Source organism: Dama dama, chromosome 30 (assembly GCF_033118175.1).
Source record: "Dama dama isolate Ldn47 chromosome 30, ASM3311817v1, whole genome shotgun sequence".
In the NCBI taxonomy this organism is placed as follows: domain Eukaryota; kingdom Metazoa; phylum Chordata; class Mammalia; order Artiodactyla; family Cervidae; genus Dama; species Dama dama.
In genome coordinates, this window is record NC_083710.1 from 20,254,854 (window position 1) to 20,278,347 (window position 23,494).

The 23,494-nt window shown below is 38.0% G+C and overlaps 1 protein-coding gene across 1 annotated transcript; it reads left to right on the forward strand.

The window, feature by feature from the left end:
- Positions 1 to 1,727: 1,727 nt before the first annotated feature.
- Positions 1,728 to 22,084, forward strand: LRRC63 (leucine rich repeat containing 63). The gene is made up of 9 exons (XM_061133872.1): positions 1,728 to 1,752; positions 2,224 to 2,901; positions 3,380 to 3,448; positions 7,321 to 7,481; positions 11,968 to 12,066; positions 14,667 to 14,803; positions 19,393 to 19,476; positions 20,398 to 20,637; positions 21,841 to 22,084. Exons 1-9 carry the CDS (start codon positions 1,728 to 1,730, stop codon positions 22,082 to 22,084), a joined length of 1,737 nt encoding a protein of 578 aa, XP_060989855.1.
- The last annotated feature ends 1,410 nt before the right edge of the window (positions 22,085 to 23,494 follow it).

The following is a 23,494-nucleotide window of genomic DNA, read 5'->3' on the forward strand; positions in this document are numbered from 1 at the left end:
ATTTGAGCATTCTTTGGCATTGCCTTTCTTTGGGATTGAAATGAAAACTGACCTTTTCCAGTCTTGTGACCACTGCTGAGTTTTCCAAATTTGCTGACATATTGAGTGCAGCACTTTCACAGCATCATCCTTTAGGATTTGAAATAGCTCAACTGGAATTCTATCATCTCCAGTAGCTTTGTTTGTAGTGATGCTTCCTAAGGCCCACTTGACTTCACATTCCAGAATGTCTCACTCTAGGTGAGTGAGCACACCATTGTGATTATCTGGGTGGTGAAGATCTTTTTTGTATAGTTCTTCTGTGTATTCTTGCCACCTCTTCCTAATATCTTCTGCTTCTGTTAGGTCCTTACCATTTCTGTCCTTTATTGAGCCCATCTTTGCTTGAAATGTTCCCTTGGTATCTCTAATTTTCTTGAAGAGATCTCTCGTCTTTCCCATTCTATTGTTTTCCTCTATTTCTTTGTGCTGATCACTGAGGAAGACTTTCTTATCTCTCCTTGCTATTCTTTGGAACTCTGCATTCAAATGAGTATATCTTAGGGATAGAGAAAGATACTCATACTAACACTAATCAATGCTGGAGTAGCTATGTTCATTGGCTTAAAAAAAAAAAAAAAGTATTTATTCATTTGTCTGCAAGTTGCAGAGTGCAAGATGTAGCTCCCTGACCAGGGATCAGACCTGGTCCTCCTACCTTGAGAGCCCAGCGTCCAAGCCACTGGACCACCAGGGAAGTCCTAGCTTGTTTTCTCATCTGTTGAGTTTAAGAGCTCTTTATTTGGATGTAAGCCCTTTGTCAGATGTGACATCTCTCTCCCAAGGCTTTTCTGGTCATTTTCATCTATTATCCTTGTCTCATTTTTAGAGATTAAACCACAAGTCCAATCTAAATTGATTCTTTCATCTAGCATGCAGTTAAACCTTGCCCTTTCACCCAACTCAGACTAGATCTGCTAATTTTTAGACAAGCCCAGAGAAATACCTTGTTCTTTTGCTTCTCTTGCCTCACTCATAAGTTCTGGTATTTTCATAGGTGGGGGCTATGGGTGAGGATGAGTTAAGGAGTTAAGAGTGAAGGTGACCATCAGTCATGAGTCTCTTCACTGCTCCCCCTTCCCCCACCAAATAGCAGGAGGTAGAGGTCAAGTAGACTGAAGAATTCTCTTGTCTTGCTGCAGTTGGGACACAACACTGGAAGAGCCAATACATTTTTGTTACTCTGTAGGTGTATGGGGGTGGGGAAACCATGGTAGGGAGTGGTGAGAGATTATTTTCTCCTTGTGGCATACACTTCTGTTCTCTATAAATGATTTAGACCCTAACTTAGTTGGAAGTGGGGATAAATGCTTCTTTGACCCACCATAAGGAGAGGAAGATCAGGGAAACAGAAAGCACTCCAAGAGCTCTATTCAGAGAAAATCCTCTCTGCAAATACAGATCAGCCTTTTGCCATGTCTCATGTATGGACAACAGGTGAGAGTTGGACTTGCTTTGGCCATCTCTTTGCAAATCTTGCCTTAACGAATCTATTATCTCCTCATTAGACGTGCTGAAGTCCTCATCATTTATTGTGCTCAACTGAGACAATAGACACAAGTGTCATTTAACATTCTATCATATCAGAAAGAGAAAGCATAAGAGGATGCAGTGAAGTCCCTAAGAAGGCAGGCACATTGCATTTTCTGGACCTAAGAGAGAAAAGAATACTTCTGGTTGTAACCAGGATGAACGTGTGGTACCTTGTCGCCAGTATCAGAATGCTATCATGCTCAAAAGACACCCTGGTCTGACATCTGGCTTTGAAAAGAAATGTAAATCCTTGCTCAAAGAAGTTTCAAATGAGGAAGAGAAAATGATAAATAATAAACAGCCCAACTTCATTTTAACCTTCTATATTGCCAGAGATTTTAGTGGCAACTGCTCAAAAATCTCCCTTTATGTCATGCTTTTCTCCATCCATTCTATTCTTCCAAGAATAGCTCCCTACTCTCTCTAACACAGTTTAGCCTTTTCAGTTCACCAGTTGTTCATTCAAACTTTTTCCCTGTTAGCTAAACAAAAGTCCTGATAATTGAGTGAGTATATTCAGAAACATTTTAAGAAGGTGAGGGAGCGTGAGTGCATTAAAAAAGTATGAATGCTAATACATTAATAGTTTTGCTCCTGACACCTTGATAAACGTAATTTAATTCTGCTTTATTTTTTCTTTTCCTGATTTAGTCGGGACTGGTGAAACTAGGCTACCACGTGTACACTTCGTTCAAGAAAAAACCACTTCAGCTGAAAGAGATAAAACTAGTTTTCCTGTAGTTCCAAGGGATCAAGCACAAACCTCTGTCAGTATTAAAAACCTCTTCCTTGATCATCATGTACAACGAAGAGTGATGACTATTTCAACAACTACAAAATCTTCTAAGCAAGTCTATTGGCACATTCCAGAGACTGCTACTGGTTCCATATTTTTCCCCAGGTGTCGTTCAGCTTCAGCTCGGGTTTTTGGGAAAGAAATGAGCAAAATGGAAGGTCCAGAGAGATCAGAAGGGCCATTAAAAATACAAAACATTTACACCAGCATTTTAAAAGACATTCTGGTCCTCTCTTCGGAGTTCTGCAGAGTTCCAAGTGCAACTCCTTCAGTGCCTAGGCCCAAGCTCAAGGAGGTTCACTCTGAGCACTTTTTACAAGAGAGCAACATCTATACCTTTAAGCAGCCCCTGTTGCGTTTAAGCGCAACAGTGCCAGTCCCTGTATCGAGGACCACGCCTGTGAAAGCCGCAACTCAGCGGTCTGACCACGTACGAAGCCGGACAGTGACTCTCAGTATTGCTGATTTCCCAGGTCCCATGCTCATACCGTCACCAGTTTCAGCGAGGAAACCTCTGAGGCAGTCTGTGATAGGTAAATCCAGTCTGGAGATGGTCTGTAATGATGGGGTCCAGTAGGGCAAACGGAGAGGTGCATCCCAGCACACGGTGGTCCCCCCTGGGGTTTGCAGGAGAGAATGATGGGGTTCCTTTTCGCCTGTATGTTTAATAGATGGGGCAGAATGCAGTGACAGAAATCCTGACCTTGCAGTTCTGCCAAGGACAGACTGGAAACTCCACCTCTGATGGTGGTGATGGGAACCAGATTAAGCCTTTCAAAGGATCAGAGACGCTCATAAAAAGGAGCAGTAGGAATGAATGGCCCTCTGTAAGGTGGTTTTGATGAACTCTAGAAGCAGAATGCCAGTGCAGATGGATGCCTTCCTGGGTGCATTTTTTTCCATGGATAACCTCAATTCATTAAAAGATGAACAATTATAATAATGTCCTAACATTCTCAACATGAAATTTCACGCAAATCTAACCATGGTCCTATTTTAATTTTTTTCTAGAAAGCCGTGTAACAGAACACGAACATATAGAAACTGTCTCAAAGCAAAGCATGCTGAGCCTACATGAAGGTAAATAGAAGGTTTATATTATTCTTTAAAAAATTATACATATGATTCTCTCACCATGGAAGTATTTGTGATTTTGTGCCTTTGTATATATTTGTGTGATTCACACATATGTCACACCTCATTATCAGTTCCTTAAACTATTTACTCAGCAACTATTTTTTTTTTTTAATTTATTTGGCTGCACCAAGTCTTGGGGGGCCACATGCAGGATCTTCAGTTACAGCATGCGGAACCTAGTCCCCTGACCAGGGATCGAATCAGGCCCTCTGTATTTGGAACACAGTCTTTACCACTGGACCACTAGGGAAGTCCCCAGCTATTATTTTTAAAGTGCTGACTATAAACCCAACTTTGTACTGATGTGGGAATCATAAAAGCTAGAGTATTCTTAATCTGAGTGGGGAAGACTGATGTGGCATCATGACAGCTGCTCGCCATGTGCCAGCACTGTTTTAAGTGCTTTGACCTTAGTTACTGAGAGAAACAAATGAAAGCCATGGTTAACAAAAGATGACTTCATCCCACACCTCACATTATTTCTATAAACAATTTCAGAAATAGTGTGTAGTTAACAGTTCACAGTTTTCAAGTACACAAAGGAGGACAAAATGAATGGGAAGTAGCAGGAAGAGTAAGCAGTGGAAACAGACCCACAGGCGTCAAGGCTATTTCTAAACTGGGCGCGCGCTGGACAACGCACCAAGGAACAGCAGGAAACATCGGCTGAGATGCTAAACTAAGTGAGCGTGAATTTTAACATTGCACAGGAGACAATTATTAAAGTTTTCAAGCTCTGTTGAAGTGGAGGGGGTTTGGTAAGCTTTCAGTTGAAGACCCAGAGAACCCACGGCTTGGGAATAAGAATGGTGTTTGAGGAGAAAGGACAAAACTAAAATAGGTTATCGCCTACAAAACTCAAAACCAATCCTTGATAAATCACAGTGATACTTCCTGTCCAGTCAAAGAAAACCTAACACTTATTAGAGACAGATGATATTATCCAGACCCTTTAAAATTGTTATCCAGAATGTCCAGCTTTAAACTGAAAAATCACAATTTTTTTTTCAACATCCTAAAAACAGGATAAGATGTCTGAAAACCAGTAGAAAGAAACAGGCAATAGGATGAGAATCGCACATTCAGATACTGGAGTTTTCAAACAAGTATTTTAAAATAATTGTGATTACTATGTTGAAAAAAAATAGTTGGAGAATTTTATCAGAGAACTGAAATTTTTGTTTTTAAAAATAATCACATAACATTTTAGAACAGGAAGTATAATATAACAAATCAGTGATTCAGTGGATGTGTTTAGTAGGAGATGGTGGCTCAGAGAGCAGAGAATCTGCCTGTAATGTAGGAGACCCAGGTTCAATCCCTGGGTTGGGAAGATCCCCTGGAGAAGGGAACGGCTACCCAGTCCAGTATTCTGGCCTGGGAAGTCCCATGGACAGTGGAGCCTGGCAGGCTGTAGTCCTTGAGATAAAGAGTTGGACATGACTGAGTGACTAACACTTTTCAATCTCACACCGTACACAGAAGAACACTCCAACCATAAAACTTTCTTTTTTCCTCAGTTGTGTTGAGATATAATTCACATGTAACTCTGTATACATTTAAAGTGTGCAGCACACTGATTTGATACATGAATATATGGTAAAATGATTACCACAATAAATTTAGTTAATATCCATCATTTCACAATTTTTTCTTGTCACGAAAATTTTAAGCTTTACCCTCTCAGCAACTCTCAGATGTACTTTCAAATATATGTGTGTAATATCATTAACTGTAGCAACCACAGGGCTTTCTGAGCACACTATCCTTCTAACCATTCCCTGTCCCCATCTGTGACATAAATTAATTTCTGGGTGTCCTCCATGTCATCTGCATGTGTGTGCTTAGTCGCTAAGTCATGTCCGACTCTTTGTAACCTCATGGACTGTAGCCCACCAGGCTCCTCTGTCTATGGGATTCTGCAGGCAAGAATACTGGAGTGGGTTTCTATTCCCTTCTCCAGGGGTTCTTTCTGACTCAGGAATTGAACCCTCATCTCCTGCGTCTCCTGCATTGCAGGCAAATTCTTTACCATTGAACCACTGAGAAGCCCCTCCATGTCATAGGCCTGAACAAATCAGGTTAGCATCTCTAACTTACAGAGTTTATTCCTCTCTGATGCTTCCCTCTTTGAAAGTTCCAGGTGAGTTTTAGCATCCTCAGATCCTTCAGAGATCTGTCGGGGAATTTCTAACCACCTCTGCCACCTCCATCTCCCTACCTTTCAATCAGAAGCCAGCGGTGTGAGCTTAGCCATGAGCATGGGTGGACAGGAAGGAGGCCACAGACTTATGTCTTCACTCATTCTCCATTCCTGTGACTCTATTCCCTCCCACAAGACAAGGAATCTCTGTATCACGTCTTTATTCTGTGGCTAACTTTCACATCTGTTGACCTGAAATGGGTCTATTTTAGAAATTAACAACTGAACATTGTTTTCTCTGGTCTAGCATGCCCCATTTCTTTTCACTGAAGCATAATATAAGAGCTACTGAGATGATAAAATTTGTTGGAGCAAGTAATACAGCAAGAATGTCTGGGAATGTAAAATATATTTCAGAATATCTTCCTGCCACTCCTGGGTGTCTGCTTAAATAGGCCCTCTTTTTTTTTTTTTTTTTTAAGATAGTTTTACTTATTTATTTTTGGCCAAGCTGCATGTGGGATCTTAGTTTCCCAGCCAGGGACTGAACCTGTACTCCCTCACCCCCTGAATTTGAAGTTCAGAGTCTTAAACACTGGACCGCCAGGCAAATCCCTTGAGTAGACCATTCTTGAGGAAAGGTGAAACCCACAAGGGTCATGATAGAGTAAATGCAGATGGTTGCTGTTTGGCTACTCCTGAGTTGTTTAGCTTTTTATTTTCCTTTTCCTGTGTGAGGTCTTCAAACCGAGTTACATAGGGTATTGGAATCATGTGTCAAGGTGATATTAAGGGAAAAAGCAAGGTTGATCCTTGGGATGTGATCTCTATCTGAGATATGTTTATAGGATGCCCTTTCTTCATTTTGTGAAGCAAGAAGTTGTTTGTGTAATTCATTGTAAAATCAGATATTTTTATATATAGTACAAAAGTCTGATGGAATCTACATTATTGAGGCAGAAATCTATTAGCTAATGGTTTTCTTTTTGAAAGACAACTGTGCTATCTAATATTAAAAAGTTTGACCAACCGAACCAGCTAAGGTTGGGTGGATCCAGGTTGTAGGGAATCTCCAACATGAGGCTGAGTGGGTGAAGGTTAAAGGAATCTCTTCCAAAGGATGTATCTAGGTGACCTACTTCTGTTGACTTACTGGGCTTTTCTGGAGGCTCAGATAGTAAAGAATCTACCTGCAATGCAGGAGACCTGGGTTTGATCCCTGGGTCAAGAAGATCCCCTGGAAAAGGGAATGGCTACTTGTTCCAGTATGCTTGCCTGGAGAACTCCCTGGACTGAGGAACCTGGCAGGCTACAGTCCATGGGGTTCCTAAGAGTCAGACACAACTGAGTGACTAACACCTTCACTTTTCCCTGCTATCATAGAAGCTTCCCTGGTGGCTCCGTGTTAAAGAATCTACCTGCAGTGCAAGAGACGCAGGAGATGCCTGCAATCCCTGGGTTGGGAAGATCCCCTGGAGAAGGGAATGGCAACCCACTCCAGTATTCTCGCCTGGGAAATCCCATGGACTGAGGAGCCTGGCGGGCACAAACAAGTCTGACATGATTTAGTGACTAAACAACAATAGCAACAATTGTTACAGTACAAATACCTTTTAAGTTTCACTCTAAGTGATGCCACCTTTATGTTTCACGTTTTGTTTTGTTTATTCAGGTAGCATTAAATCTAAAAAAATAGAACCTACAGTGGCACCTGTCATACAAGGTGAAGGTTTCAAGACTGTTGTGGCAACACGCTATGAAACCATACTAGCCATGACCAACCTCGCCGTGATAAACTGCCAAATTCATGGAAGAAATGCACTCACTCTTAAGGTATGCTAGATACTTTTAACGGCAATTTCCTGTTGTATTGTCAGATATTTCTTCTTTAGGTTTCCTGACTTAGGTTACTCTCCATGGCGTTGAAGGAACAACATGAAGTGGTGGGGGCGACAGAGCTGTATAGTAAGAACAGTTTTGTGTTCTCTTGAAGTGAACTTGGTATCGATCCAAACTAGATGATTTAAACTTAGGATGCCAATTTAATTTTCATGGTAACCATTCCTAAGAAGCTGTCTATAAAATATACACAAAAGAGAATGAGAAAGGAATCAACATGACAGATTACAAAAAATTAATTGAATGCCAAGGAGCTAGTAATGGAGTGAACAAGGAATAGCGACAACAACAAAATTCTAGAAAGGCAAAGCCATGGGGACAGTAACTCTATCTGTGCTTGTGGTGGTTTTGTGGGGAGGGAGGGAAGCATGAACAGCAGGAGCAAAGGGGTTTTTTAGGGAAGTGAAATTATCCTGTATGATTTAATATTATCATAATAGACACATTTCATTATACATCTGTCAAGACCCATAGAATATACGACACAAAGTTTGAACTCTGACATAAATTTTGGATTTAGGCTGATAATGATGTGCTAATGTTAGTAATGCTCAAAATTCTTCAAGCTAGGCTTCAACAGTACATAAACCGTGAACTTCCGAATGAACAAGCTGGATTTAGAAAAAGTTGAGGAACCAGAGGTCAAACTGTTGGATCATAGAAAAAGCAAGGGAATTCCAAGAAAAAACTTCTGCTTCATTGACTACGCTAAAGCCTTTGGCTGTGTGGATCACAACAAACTGGAAAATTCTTCAAGAGATGGGAATACCAGACCACCTAACCTGCCTCCTGAGAAACCTGTATGCAGCACAAGAAGCAACAGTTAGAACCAGACATGCAACAAAGAACTAGTTCAAAATTGGGAAAGGAGTACGTCAAGGCTCCTTGTATATTGTCACCTTGCTTATTTAACTGCTATGCAGAGTACATCATGTAAAATGCTGGTCTGGATGAATCACAAGCTGGAATCAAGATTGCCAAGAGAAATACCAACAATCTGCAGATGATACCACCCTAATAGCAGAGGGCGAAGAGGAAATAAAGAGCGTCTTGATGAGGGTGAAAAAGGAGAGTGAAAAAACTGGCTTAAAACGTAACATTCAAAAAACAAAGACCATGGCATCTGGTCCCATCACTTCATGGCAAATAGAAGGGGAAGAAGTGGAAACAGTGAGAGATTTCATTTTCTTGATTTCTCCAAAATCACTATAGACTGTGACTGCAGCCACAAGATTAAAAGATGCTTGCCCTTGAAAAACAAGCTGTGACTAACCCATATAGTGTATAAAAAGAAGAGACATTACTTTACTGCCAAAGATCTGTACAGTCAAAGCTATGATTTTTCCAGTAGTCATATGTGGATTTGAGAGGTGGACAATAAAGAAAGCTGAGAGCTGAAGAATGGATGCTTTCAAACTGTGATGCTGGAGAAGACTCTTGAGAGTCCTGTGAACTGCAAGGAGATCAAACCAATCAACCCTAAAAGAAATCAACCTTGAATATTCATTGGAAGGGCTGATGCTAAAGCTGAAGCTCTAATACTTTGGCCACCTGATGCAAAGAGCTGACTCATTGGAAAAGACTCTGATGCTGGGAAAGATTGAGGACAGGAGAAGAGGAAAAAAGAGGATGAGATGGTTGGATGGCATCACTGACTCAATGGACATGAGTTTGAGCAAAATCCCGGAGACAGTGAAGGAAAGGGAAGCCCGGCGTGCTGCAATCCACAGGGTTACAAAGAGTTGGACATGACTTAACTACTGAACAATAGCAACATTAGTCCACTGATTATAACAAAACATACTGGTGTGTGAGATGTTGATGTTGGGAGATACACTGGTATGTGTGAGGAATAAATATGTGGAAAAGAAAGATCTCAAATCAATAACCTAACTTTGTACTTTGAGGAACTTGAATAGAAGAGCAAACTAAACCCAAAATTAGCAGAAAGAAGGGAATAACAAAGATTAGAATGGAGATAAATGAAACAGGATAGGAAAGCAAGAGATTCAAAGAAACCAAAAGTTAGTTCTTTGAAAAGATCAACAAAGTTGACCTTTGGCTAGACTAAAAAAGAAAGACAGAAGGGACAAATAAATAAAATCAGGAATGAAAATGGAAAAGTTACTACTGGCTTCAGTAAATGGGATTATAAGTAAATACAGAAGTAAATGGTATTATAAGAGAAGAGTAGGAACAATTAAATGCCTGCAAATTAAATATCCTGGATGAAATGAAACATTTCTGGAAAATCACAAATTAACAAAACTGTCTCAGCAACAACTAAAAATTTGAGCAGACCCCTAAAAAGTAAATAGATTTAATAAACAATCAAAACTTCCGAACAAAGAAGAATGCAGGACTGAATGGCTTCATGGGTGAATTTTGAAAATTGTTTAAAGGAAAATGAACATCTATACTTCTCTAAAACTTCCAGAAAATAAAAGAGGTAGGAACACAACCCAATTCCACTGCTGAATAGGGGAATCCCACACCACAAAACAATTCTTGGACACCAGCTGGGTGTTCAACAATTCAACTCAATTCTGATAGTATGTATCCAGAGAAAACACTGGGTTCCACAGGGAAAGTGCTCAGTCCCACAAGACCAGCCTCCACTTCGGACACCAATCACAAGCCCAGGATGTTTACCTGCGATTCCGACCAACAAGCTACAGATTGGAGGTTCCAAGGACCCCCTCCAACTCAGGATGCCAATCATAAGTTATTACCTACACTGCTGATCACGTCCATGCTAAATCACTTCAGTCATGTTGGACTTTATGCGACCCCATGGACTGTAGCCTACCAGACTCCTCTGTCCATGGGATTTTCCAGACAATAATTCGGGAGTGAGTTGCCATTTCCTCCTCAAGGGGATCTTCCCAACCCAGGGACTGAACCTGCGGCCCTTCTGTCTCCTGCACTGGCAGGCAGATTCTTTACCCCTAGTGCCACTGGGAAGCCCCATACTTCTGACTGACTGGCCATAAATCAGAAATTCTCACAACCCACTTCTTGGCTTCCACTAATTTCCTAGAGTGGCTCACAGAACTCAGAAAAGCTATTTACTTACTTGATTACTGGTTTATTACGAAGGATATTAAGGGATATGAATCAACAGCCAGAGGAAGAGCTACATAGGGGAAGGTATGAAGAAAGGGTTCAGAGGTTCCACACCCTCCCCAGGTGCCGCTCTCCCCGAATCTCCATGTGTTCACCAGCCTGGAACGCTCCAAACCCTGTTCTTCTGGTTTTTATGGAGGCTTCATTAATGGGTATAATTGATTAAATTTTTGACCATTGGTGATTGAGCTTAGTCTTTAATCGTCCCCCTCTTCAGAGGTGAGGGGATTGAAAGTTCTAAACTTCTAATCACATGGTGGTTTCCTCTGATAACCAGTCTCCATCCTTAGGAGCTTTTCAAAAGTTACTGCATTTACATAAAGACAGTTGTGCCACAAAGGGGTTTGTTATGAATAATAAGACACCCATTTTGCCTTCATGGTTCGGAAGCAACTTCAGGAACTGAAGGTAAGGAAATAACTATTATGGCAAAAAATTTTCCCATTGCTCTTATTGTCTAGGAAATTCCAAGGGTTCCGGGAGCTGGTAGCCAGGAACCATGGATGAAGTCCAGCTATTTATAAGAAATATATTTTAGTCTTTCAGATGACCAAATATATTTTTTACCATGCTATGAGTATAACCCAGATATCAAAGGAAGATGAAGACACACAAGAAAACTATGGATCAATACCCTTTGTTAATTAATCAATAAAATTGCTAAATCCATGATATGATTAAGAAAAAAAAAGCTCTAAACACCAAATTCAAAACTTAAAAAGGGGAAATCACCACATTTTCTCAGACATTAAAATAGAAAATAATGAAATAATAAGAACAATATTTTCCCAATAAATACAACAACTGTGATAAAATGGAAAATTTTTAGTCCCTAATAAGGCATACATTTTCCTAAGTCAGAAATTGGCATATTTAGGCAGTTAAAAATCTTAGATAGATGTTAGATTAATACAAAGATAACAAAGAAATAGAAGTAGAGACATGAAAAATAGGGGGTAAAGAGAATTAAATATAAAATATATTTATTTATTTCAGCATGTAGTGGACAGTCAATAAGTGTTTGCTTGTTATTAATTGAATTAAATGCCTGTCACACATATAACACTGTATTTATTACATGCATACATACTTGGTAGTTTTTCTATTTTGTTTATTTACATATTTAAGAAATTATTATCATGAAAGGCTAAAATAAATGAATGGAAGATTATTATAGGCTTGCTGTTATGTCAATCATTGTCGTTTAGATTATGTGCTCATCTTTTTAAACTATTGTATAAAATACTTTGTGCATGGTAAATAATTAACTTTTTCTCTTGTCACTTTCTTTTAGGGCTTTTTTCTCCTAAATTGTCCAGATCTAACACCTTTGGCTTTCCAGTTGATATATCTTAATTTATCATATAATAACATCTGTTACTTTCCCACAGAAGTAAGTCCATTTTATTATTGTATAGATTGTCATAATTTCTTACTACTTATAATAATTGTTACTTTAAAATAGACACTTTATGGTACCCTGGAGTTACTGTAAAGTAAATGTATTTTGGATTGCATCCCAAAAGGCTTGCTTTCAAAAGTACCAAAAGTATAGTACATTTTTCTTAGGAAGTCCTAATGACACAATCCTCAAAGACTGTGTTATAGTCAGGTTCTCAAATATGTTCTCATAATTAAACAATGATGTAAAATTATTTTTTTTTCCTGATTCTGAATAAAATCTAAGATACACCTTATCTGTGTTAATTGGAATCTTTAAAAACAATCTTTAGTGACCAGGTAATATGATGTTTTAACAAGTATTAATTATCATAGGCTGAAATAGGATATTCTGCTCAGTAAAACATATCAAGGATAATCAGATATGGGAAGAGGTAATTCAGCGTCAATGAACGTGGGTTTGGGTAGACTCCGGGAGTCCTGGCGTGCTGCGGTTCATGGGGTCGTAAAGAGTCAGACACGACTGAGCGACTGACCTGAACTGAGCTGAATTCAGTGTCATTTTATATAAATAAGTCATTATGACTAATGAGGACAGTTATAGCCATTCCTTTCACCAGGGGTTCTTCTGATCCAGGGATCAAACTCAGGTCTCCTGCATTGCAGGCAGATTCTTCGCCATCTGAGCCACCAGGGAAACTCAGGACAGATTATGTTTTCTGTGTCTTCAGTCATTGTTTAATTGGTCATGGGGTGTTTTGTTGTTTTGTGACTTGATTTCCAGAATATTGACTTTTAAAGCGAATTGATTTCCAGCAAGCTGACTTGCTTTTTGCTTCAAATATGCAGTATTGAAAACATACATTTTCATAATTTCTCTGCAATATTGTGTTTTGCCTTTTCATCCTGTTCATGGGGTTCTCATGGCAAGAATACTGGAGTGGTCTGCCATTCCCTCCTCCAGGAGACCACGTTTTGTCAGAACTCTTTACTATGTCCCATGGATGAGATGGTTAGGTAGCATCATCGACTCAATGGACATGAGTTGGAGCAAACTCCGGGAGAAAGTGAAGGACAGGGAAACCTGGCTTGCTGCAGTCCATGGGGTCGCAAAGAGTTGGACAGGACTTAGTGACTCAACAACAACAACTGTGTTTTTATTTTTACTAGAAGAGTTACTTTTTCTTTTTGAGAATGTCACACTAGTTTTCTTAATTTGACTAAGACAAATTGACAAGAATTCCTGAGGAGTATAGGGATCTTAGTTCTTCATGTTAATTTTAACCTTTCTTCTAAACAGTCATATGTGAGACATATGGATCTGTCAAAGAATACTTTAACCTCTAAACTGTGTAACTGTATGGGAGATTTTCTGTTGTAAAATATAAAGTACTCATTTTTAAAGTAATAGAAATAAGTAGAACTTGCCATTAAAATGCAGATCAGTGTTGTATAGCTATAGATAAAATATTCCAATGAAAATGGCAATATCCAGACTTGGAAATGCTTTACTAGGGCACTTATGCTAAGTTATTATCTTAGTGTAAAAGAAATGAATAGAAGACCAGAAGCTGGCATAAATGTGGTGACTGGATTTATTACAAGTTTCATGGAAACTTCAAGGTGGTAGATGCTGGCAGAGGACAGAGCCTACTGAAATAGTTTAGGATAGAAAAAAGTAAAAGCAAAAATGGTAAATGTAACAAACCATATAAATATTTACTTGGTCTCCTATCTTCTCTTAGCCACAAAATCACATACAGTGGTAATTAAATAATGTATTGTTGGGTCTGTAACATATACGAATGTAGTGTGAATAACAATTATAGTACAAAAAAGGAAGAGGGAATAGAGCTATTTAGTAACATTTCCATATCTCACTGGAATTGTTAGTGTAAATCTGAAGTAGACTCTGATAAGTCAAGGTGTATATTACAAGCCTTAGAGTAATCACTAATAACTGGGTAGAATATAGTGGGGAAAAATCATTAAAGTAATTAAAATGCTATACTATAAATATTCAGTTGATGCAGACAAAGATAGCAGAGGAGGAACAAAAATGACAAGACATATAGAACACTGTAAGTTAAACTGTGATGTGAACCCAACCATGTCAATAATAACATTAAATGTGAATTCACTGAAACACCCCAATCAAAAACTACAGTGTGCCAGACTGGATTAAAAAAAACAAGCCCCAGTGATACTCTGTCTAAAGGAGATACACTTAAGAGTGAAAGAGACAAAGAGGTTAAAAGTAAAAGTATAGGAGAAGATGTATCACACAGTTATCTTTCACATTCCTCATTCTTTGCATAGTTGCTTCTTACGAAACCACGAGATTGATTAAACAGGATGATTTCCCCATTTAGAAAAGGAACATCCTTGAGTCAAGGATATGTAAGTATAGTAGCTACACTATCTTACCAGATCATACATATGAATGAGGGTTAGTTATTTTGAAGACTTACCAAAGGTACTTACTGAGATATGTGATATATTGAGGAAAATGAGTGTAAGCTACTGATTTTTCTGCTTTAGTTAAAGGGTTTATTGTACTACTCATGTTTATTTCTCTTTTCTATTCCTTAGATATATTGTCTTAAAAATTTACAAATACTGAATCTGAGAAATAATCCTATCAAAGAAATCCCTTCTACAATTCAACAACTTAAGCTCCTTAAATCTTTGAATGTTGCTTTTAATTTGATTACCACTCTTCCACCCGGGTAAGGTTGATAGTCTGAGATTATAAACACAGAAAATAAAGAATTTATAATTTAGAAAAGGATCAATCTCCCTTTGGAAAGCAGCTAGCTACTTTTGAGCCATTTGATAATTCTTCTGCTCCCATTAGCTGACTTGATTCTTTTTATTGTGTTAAAAAAAAACAACCTACAAGCTATATTGATGGCAGTTAATGTGGGGGTGGTAAATGTACATATAGACATGCACTATCTGAGTTTGGATGAAGTCATCTAAAGAAGCTCAGGTAAGAACCTTGTACCTATCCCTGGGGAGCTGCTTTGGATATGGAAAGAACTCTGAACTTGCAATTGAGAATTCTAGCATTTTAAATTGAGAATTCTCTATTTGACCTGGAGAAAGTTACTTAACCATTCTAGACCTCAGTTTCCTAATCTATAAACTAAGAATCTACCTGTATGATATCTCAGATCCTTTAAACTCCAATAAGAATGTTGACATATGGATATAAAAGAGATGGATTTTTTTTTTTCCCCACGTATGGACTGGTAACTGTTTAACTCCTAACGAAAGTTTTGAACCAAAACCCTAACCAAATGCTAAAACAAGGTATTTCTTCTAGTTAGATTTTAACAAACTGGATGTAAGTTAGGGGTAAAAAGTTAAGAGCACAGGGACTCTTAAAGAGTTGACTAATGTTTTGCAAAAGAGGGTTCTTATAGTAATTAAGAATGTACATCAAAATTTGCTTATAAAATTGTTCATCTGGCTTTTTGCAATTAACAACCCAACAAGATCTACATTCATACATTGTAAAACTATTCATTTAAAAAATTAAAAAGTACGTAAAAATTATATCATTGCCTTGTAAAAATACTTGTATACATATAAAATGTATTAAACACACATAAAACATATTAAAAAAGAATCAATTCTAAGGGAGTAAAAATACTGCATTATGGGTTTTATTTTTGTTTGACTCCTCTATGTCTCCACAATAACATAAATTGTACTGCCTTACCCTGCCTTGATATGAGAATCAGACTTTTCTCTTAGGAAATCCTGTTTCCTTTTTAATTGGAAGATGGTATTTAGAAAGCAAGATCTGGGTACTGGGTAGTCCCATTGCTACTGGAATATTGCTTGTAGACACTCTCAGTGGACAGAGATAAGTAACTGTGAAGTATATTAATCTGTGTGTACACACATGTCTATAATTGTTGTGTGTACATACACACATATGTACACACAGCTCATCCTCTGAAGTTATGCAGGCATGACTGCAACAAAGGTTAAAAAAAATCTTAATTTTTTTCTCAGTGGATAACAGGAGAAAAATGACATAGAAAATTAACACTTTTAACTGACAGACTGAAAGTTTTGCCTTGCTCTTTTGATACAGTTTGATTTGATTAGCCAGCATGTTCTTTGGGAGAAAGAGACTGTTTGAAATAAAGAACCTAAGAACATACTTGTGAGCATACTTACTTCATACTTGAAGTAAGAGCTGATTCTGGAAATGCACAAATTTATTTTCCCATATTGCTATTGATTAAAGATAGGGATGAATTACTTTATGCCCATATATCTGAAGAACAGGGAGTGGTATGTTTGATTTCATACTAACTTGGATAAACTATTAATATTCTTATAGCTTCCATTTTAAAAAATCTGTAAATAATATTAATAGTAACGCAGTGGTCCAGTGAAAGCTCATCCTGAATTGCCATGAACACATGGTAGGCTCTCAATAAATAACATTTATATTTCTGTGGTGCTGTGATGTTATTACATGCAATTATTAATGCTGACACAATCTTCCAAGCCATCCCCAGGGCTCTAGTTTAAGTAGCTCATTGCTCAATGATGTGCTGATAAATAAAATAATGAAATAAATGTAAAACATTCTATACATCCTAAAAATTGTGGTAGATTTGTTACTAGTGGGGTATAGATTGTCAGACCAAACAGGATTTTTAAACAGATTGCTCTCTAAAATCCTATATAAATGAGATAATTTCATCTCTACAGCCTATGAAGTTTCTTAATTAGCTTTCTCAGTGTTGCCTACAAGCCCAATTAAACATCACAATCAACAGGAATATATCATCAAAGATGAAAGCCTGGAATCAGACTAGTTTGCCTGTACTAAAGAAATAAAGGAAGACAAAATAACTCTAGAAATTTCCTTGAGGTAAAAAACATAATTTTAAATAAATAAAAAACTGGAACAAATGGTATTAATATTTTCTTTCCAGAGGTGAAGAAAGTCTAAGATGAACATTGAACTGAAAATGTTTGTCTTTTTTTTTTTTTTGCTTTTCTATTTGATCTCATTCATTTCTCAGAGCAAATGATTTAAAATTAACCAGGATCACCACACCTTTCGAACTGTGATGCTGGAGAAGACTCTTGAGAGTCCCTTGGACTGCAAGGAGATCAAACCAGTCAATCCTAAAGGAAATCAATCCAGACTATTCATTGGATGGACTGATGCTGAGGCTGAAGCTCTGATACTTTGGCCACCTGATGTGAAGAGTCAACTCATTGGAAAAGACCCTGATGCTGGGAAAGATTGAGGGCAGGAGGAGAAGGAGGTGACAGAGGATGAGATAGTTGGATGGCATCACCAACTCAATGGACATGAGTTTCAGCAAACTCTGGGAGACAGTGATTGGTGTCTGCAGTCCATGGAGTCACAACTGAACAACAACCACCATGCCTTTCATTCAGTTGTGATTTCCTAAGTACTTTTGATGTGCTTGGCACCATGCAAAGCCTTAGATATATGGAAATGTAAAATTGAATCCTTGGCCTCCCGAATGTCACTGTTTAGGAGACAGACATTTATCACACAGCATGACAAATTCTCTGATAGAGGTAAAGAGAGAGGCACAGAAGAGGCTGCTCACCTAGTCTGAAAAATTCAGGAAGAGTTCCTAGGAAGAGTTGACTTCCAAGTCAAGACCTAAAAAAAGGAAGCTACTTATCAAAGAGTCAAATTTGAGGGAACTGGCGATATGTGAGAACTGGGCTAATTCAGGGAATTCTAGCAAATAAATCCTGGCCTATATGTGAATATAGGGTGGTGTGAGAGGTGAGCTGAATGAGTAGCCTGGGGACAGATCAAGAGGACCATTACAATCCACACAAAAATAGTAGGAAGTTATGAAATATTCTGCTCGTGGTGCTTTAGTTAATAACCATGCAAGTAACTTTTCATCTTTATGGAAAACAGGAAGGTATTTGATAAGAGCATTGACAAAGAGGGGATAATTACTGGGGATTTTGGTGAATGTCATATTCAGTCTTTCCATTTCAGTCTTCAAGAAGCAACTCCCACTTCCACCCTCCAGACAGGGCTCTCTGTCTTAATTTTGTGTTCTTTGGTTCTTACCTTTAAGTACTTCACTTAATTGGAGAAGAAAATGGCAATCCACTCTTATTCTTGCCTGAGAAATCCCATGGACAGAGGAGCCTGGTGGTTTACAGTCCATGAGGTTTCAAGAGTCGGAAACAACTGAAGCGACTGAGCACCATACTTTGCTTAATGGAAGGAAAAATCAAGGATATTTCACTAGGAAAGTCTTAATGAGACCGCACTGGGTTGAAAGGTGTCCCTCAAAAGTTCATGTCCATGCAGAACCTTAGAATGAGACCTTATATGGAAATAGGATCTTTGCAGATGTAACTGGTTAACAAGAAGTCATACTTGATTAGTGTGGGATTTGAGGGGGCTCTAAATCCAGTAAATGGATGTCCTCATAAGAAGCCCACATGAAGACAGAGATGGAGATTGGAGTTATGCTTCACAAACCAAGGAACACCAAGGATGGCTGGCAGCCCCCAGAAGCTAGGAGAGGGGCAAGGGACAGCTGCTTCCTCAGAGCCTCCAGAGGAACCCACTCTGCTGATACCGTGATTTCGGACTTCTGGCGTCCTGTACTATGAGAGAATAAATTTCTGTTGTTTTAAGCCCACCCAGACTGTGAGAATTTGTTCCGTCAGTCCTAGGAAACTGATACAGGAACCAATAAAATATATATATATATTTAAATATTGTTAAGAATTTCTCAGGGTATTCCCAGGTGGCGCAGTGGTGAAGAATCTGCTTGCCAATGCGGGAGATGCCGGGCACAGGGCGTTTGATCCCTGGTCAGGAAGCTCCCTTGGAAATGGCAACCCACTCCAATATTCTTGCCTGGAGAATCCTATGGACAGAGGAGCCTGGCAGGCTACAGTCCATGGGGTCTCAAAGAGTCAGACACCGCTGAGCACAAGGAATTTCTCAGGTGGTTTTTTTCTAGATGGGGCTTTATCCACTCCAAACATTTCTAATCAGTCTTAAGGGATAGATGAATTATTTTAGGAAAATTATTGTAATTATACCATCTATAATGGAAACAAAAGTCTTTGTATAAGTTTCAAGATCTTTTTTTTTTTTTTTTTTTGTGGTTTGCATGTTGTTCTTATGTTTTTCTTTTTTCAAGATCTTAAAAATACATGATTTCTCTCTGTACTTGTACCTACTAATTGAGGAATGAAATGATTTATATCCAGTAATGATAAGCATATAAACATTTTTACAATTCATTTTCTCTTTCTATTAAAGGCTATTTTGCTTGCATAATCTTGAGGAACTTGATATTTCCTACAATAGTATTGCTTTTATTCCAAATGATATCCAGAAACTCAGGTATTTTGCAAGTAGTAAGTACCCACAAGACATATGCCCCTTAAGGATAGAGCAAAATAAAGCTATTTACTTCTTTACATTCATTTAAAATCAAACTATGTAAATATTATCTTATCTCTGAATGCCTTTTACTAGATTTTATTTGGTTTCTAAGGAGCATTGTCTTTAGTAAAATTTGATCATTTTATTTCTGCTTTTCTAATATTTTGACCAATTATTTAATTTCCTGTGTAACAATCTTTGTATTTTCATAGAGGAATTCAGTGTGTTCATATTTGTTATGGCTGATATATTTAATTTTTTGCCTTCTGTTTAACATTGTATTTACTGTCTCTTCACTTTCTCCTTTTCATATTTCTTTCTTTCTTTTTTTTTTTTTTAAGATGCTATTTGTTCTCTTTTTTTTCTCCCTTGTTAATTTTGGAACTCCACTGAATTTTCCAAGTCTATTACTGGCTATCTTTCCTTCTCTAAAGTTCATAAACACATTTTTTCCTTAATATTTTATAAAAGCTTCACCTAACACAATGGTCTGTCTTCCCCCATTGCTGCCTCAACTAATAGTTGAGACTTTTCACCTGAATGAAACAAGATGTATGTGTTGATGTTTAATTTGTCTATGAAAATAAATTTTCTTTGTATCACTATTATACTTTATATAGTATAACATTCACTCGTTTATGTGATTATTTCTTTTTCCATAGTGATGACCTGTTGCACAAAATATGTGCTTTACCTCTACCATTTACACAAATGCACTTATTTGCATAATATATTGGTTAGTTGCTTTTTAAGTTAAATCTATAGATTTTAAGGAAATACTTGACACTCTTATTACTACTAAGTTTTATACCAATTTTAGGGCACACGGGAACAGATGTCTACTTTTTTCTTTTAAAATATGGTTTCCTTTGTTTGCAGATCACTTGAAAAATTGATCGTTGATGGAAATGAACTGACTAGTTTTCCACATGGAATTTTAAAGCTTAATTTGAAAAAAATCCTATTTGAGAATAATTTCACTAGTCCTATTTTTTGGAAAGAGAATTCTATGAATAATCCACAACATCTTACTCAAATTACAGCTTTGTTCTTTTTAAAGAATAATCTACATAAATATTATAATGTGATCCCAGTGGAAATCCAAAATTTACTAAAATGGTGAGCAAATTCTGAAGTCCTTTTTACCAAGACACACATTTAAGCTTTTAAAATATAGTTAATTATAGGGCCAGATGATAGTTTTATAGTTAAAACACACACACCTCACACCACACCACACATGCAATTCTTTAGATTGTTCCTTCTGGCTTTTCTGGCATAATAATATAGTTTGAATTCAGCCTATCTTCTAATATTCTCAAGCTATTACTTAAATCTAAGGTGAGGTACAGATTGCTGAGATGTAGCTGGCAACTTCTATAGTTTTAGTTAAATCTTTTCTGTGAACCACTGGAGGCTTTCCTGGTGGCTCAGTAGTAAAGAATCCACCTGCCAATGCAGGAGACTTGAGTTCGATCCCTGGGTTGGGAAGATCCCTTGGAGGAGGAAATGGCAACCTGCTCCATATCCTTGTCTGGGAAAGTCCATGGATAGAGGAGTCTGGTGGGCTACAGTCCATGGGGTCACAAGACTCAGACACGACTGAACACATTCCTTTATTATTTTGTTTTGTATTCCCCGATTACTAATGAAATTGAGAATCTTTATTTTTCTGGAGGTTCTTGGACGTTCAAATTTCTTCTTCTGTGAATAGTCTGTTCATGTGCTACTGTTAAAAGTGCTAATGAGCCGATGTCTTTTTTTAACTGACTTGTGAGCCTTTAAAAATATGCCTGTGTACATGTGTGCTTAGTCATGTCTGACTCTTTGTGACTCCATGGACTGTGGAATATATATGGACCTCATAGACGTGGAATATATACATGTGGATACTAATCCTATGCTAGGTTATAATAGTCCCTTTATCTTTAAAATTATATATATATATTTATTTTGAGTGATAAATATGTATTTATTATAAAAAATTTGGAAAATACAGAAAAATTCCCTGTGGGTCACATATTAAATAGGGACCAGCTATATTTTCCTGTTATAGAAAATTAGGATTGTTTTATACACATTTTGTGGGAATTGTCCTTAGGGTGTTTTCTTACTCTAAAGCTATTCTTTCCTGTTCTAGAAAATTAGGATTATTTTGTACAAATTTTTTTAGCATTTGATTTTTCACTTGTGTATGTCAGATCCTCAGAGAGAGGGTAAGATCAATAATGAGAAAGGCCATGTTTCATATTGCTTTGACTCTGACGTAGCCTCAACAAAATGCCTTTCCTCTAGTAGACAGTGATGTTTCCTTCATTGCAGCACATCCCAGTGTGAGTGGTGTCATGGTCCAATGTTCGGTGAAGGTTTTCGCATCATCCGATCCTGTGATGTTTTTGGAGTAACACAGCTTCCTGTTATATTTTATGTCTGCTCCTCTTCCTGCTATAGGAAAGTAAAGGAAGGCAACTTTATTTTCGATCGTGTTCCTGAAAAAAGAATCTCTCTAAATCCTCAATTGATGAATCATACAGTGATTTATGAATCCCACTTTAAAAACCATTAAAGTTGATGTATACAATCATTCATGTCTTTAAGAGCACAGATTCTGTGTGAAAATGTCTACTCACATGAAGCCTCTTTGTAATCCTAGTTCCTTATGAAAGTTTGTGATTGTTAGGGAATCCTTCCAGAATACTTTTTGAGAAGGATTAGTAAAAAAGTCTTGGAGGATTTCGAAAAAGATCTAGAAAGTTTCTTTCAGAGCATGTTTAGTATAAAAAGAAAAATGTTAAAATCCTATGCAAAAAGGATTCATCTTACAGTTGGTCTTTGTATGCATCCATTCTCAGGGATACAACAGTAATTCAGAGTCATCGGTGGGGTTTGAGCCTATATGGATTCAAAGTCATGCAGCCAGGTTCTCAATATTCATGCATTTCAGTGGAAATTTGTCCAGTGCTAACTGTCTTAATTGTGGATTGCTTTGGGGAATAAAGGATTGACTCCAATACTCTATTTAGTTGTTTGAATTCATTACCCAGGCTCTTAGAAAATTGGTACCATCTTTCAATTATCTTGACCACTGTCTCATAAAGCCTGAATCCACAGGCCCATGTCAGCATTCATTAGGCTTTCAGTAATGGTCTAGCAAGAAAATAAAATATAAGTACAAAATTGCAAAGCAACATATGCATACAGTAGAACTTGAGGATTTAGAAATTAGTATTTGGTAAGAGGAAGGTAAAAGGGCATTTTGATATAACAATGTTAGAAAGGCATAGAATTGTTTCGTGTATGGCATAACTTTAAAGTGCAGTTAAGACTAAAATGTTATTTCTAATGAAAACTGATGAGATGAAATGATTTTAATATATACAACTATATGGTACACGGGCTTAGTTGTGGGATCTTCACAGCATGTGGGATCTTCCCAGATCAGAGATCAAACCCATGTCTCCTGCATTGGCAGGCGGATTCTTCACCACTGAACCACCAGAGAAGTCCCCTGCTTAAAATTTAAGGAGTGTGTGACATCTGGTCAGAGGTGACTCACTGGTGTCACTGTTTAACCAGTTTAACCACGACGTGCCCACGGAGGCAGTGGTTTGGGTTTCATACACCTGCCGTCCCACACCCTGAGCCTAGACTCTTGATAATCTGACTCGCATATACTGCCCTTCTTACAACGCCCCATGAATGACATCTGAAGGTTTTCCACTGGGTCACTCACTGTCACTGACATAGCAGAGGTGGGGGCAGGGAAGCTTCACCTTCCGGGGCCTTCTCCAGCCCTGGCTGGGGCAGTTGCAACGAGCATTCCAGGTGGTCCCCACCCCCAGGGCTCTGCCACCTGCAGGCTCGGGGCCCAGATCCCTCCTGGCTTGCTCACAAAGAACAGACAAGTGTCCTGTGGTGAGCAGGTGCTCCATAGCCCAACCACCCTCCTCTGGTAATGATCCGTCCCTCCCCAACC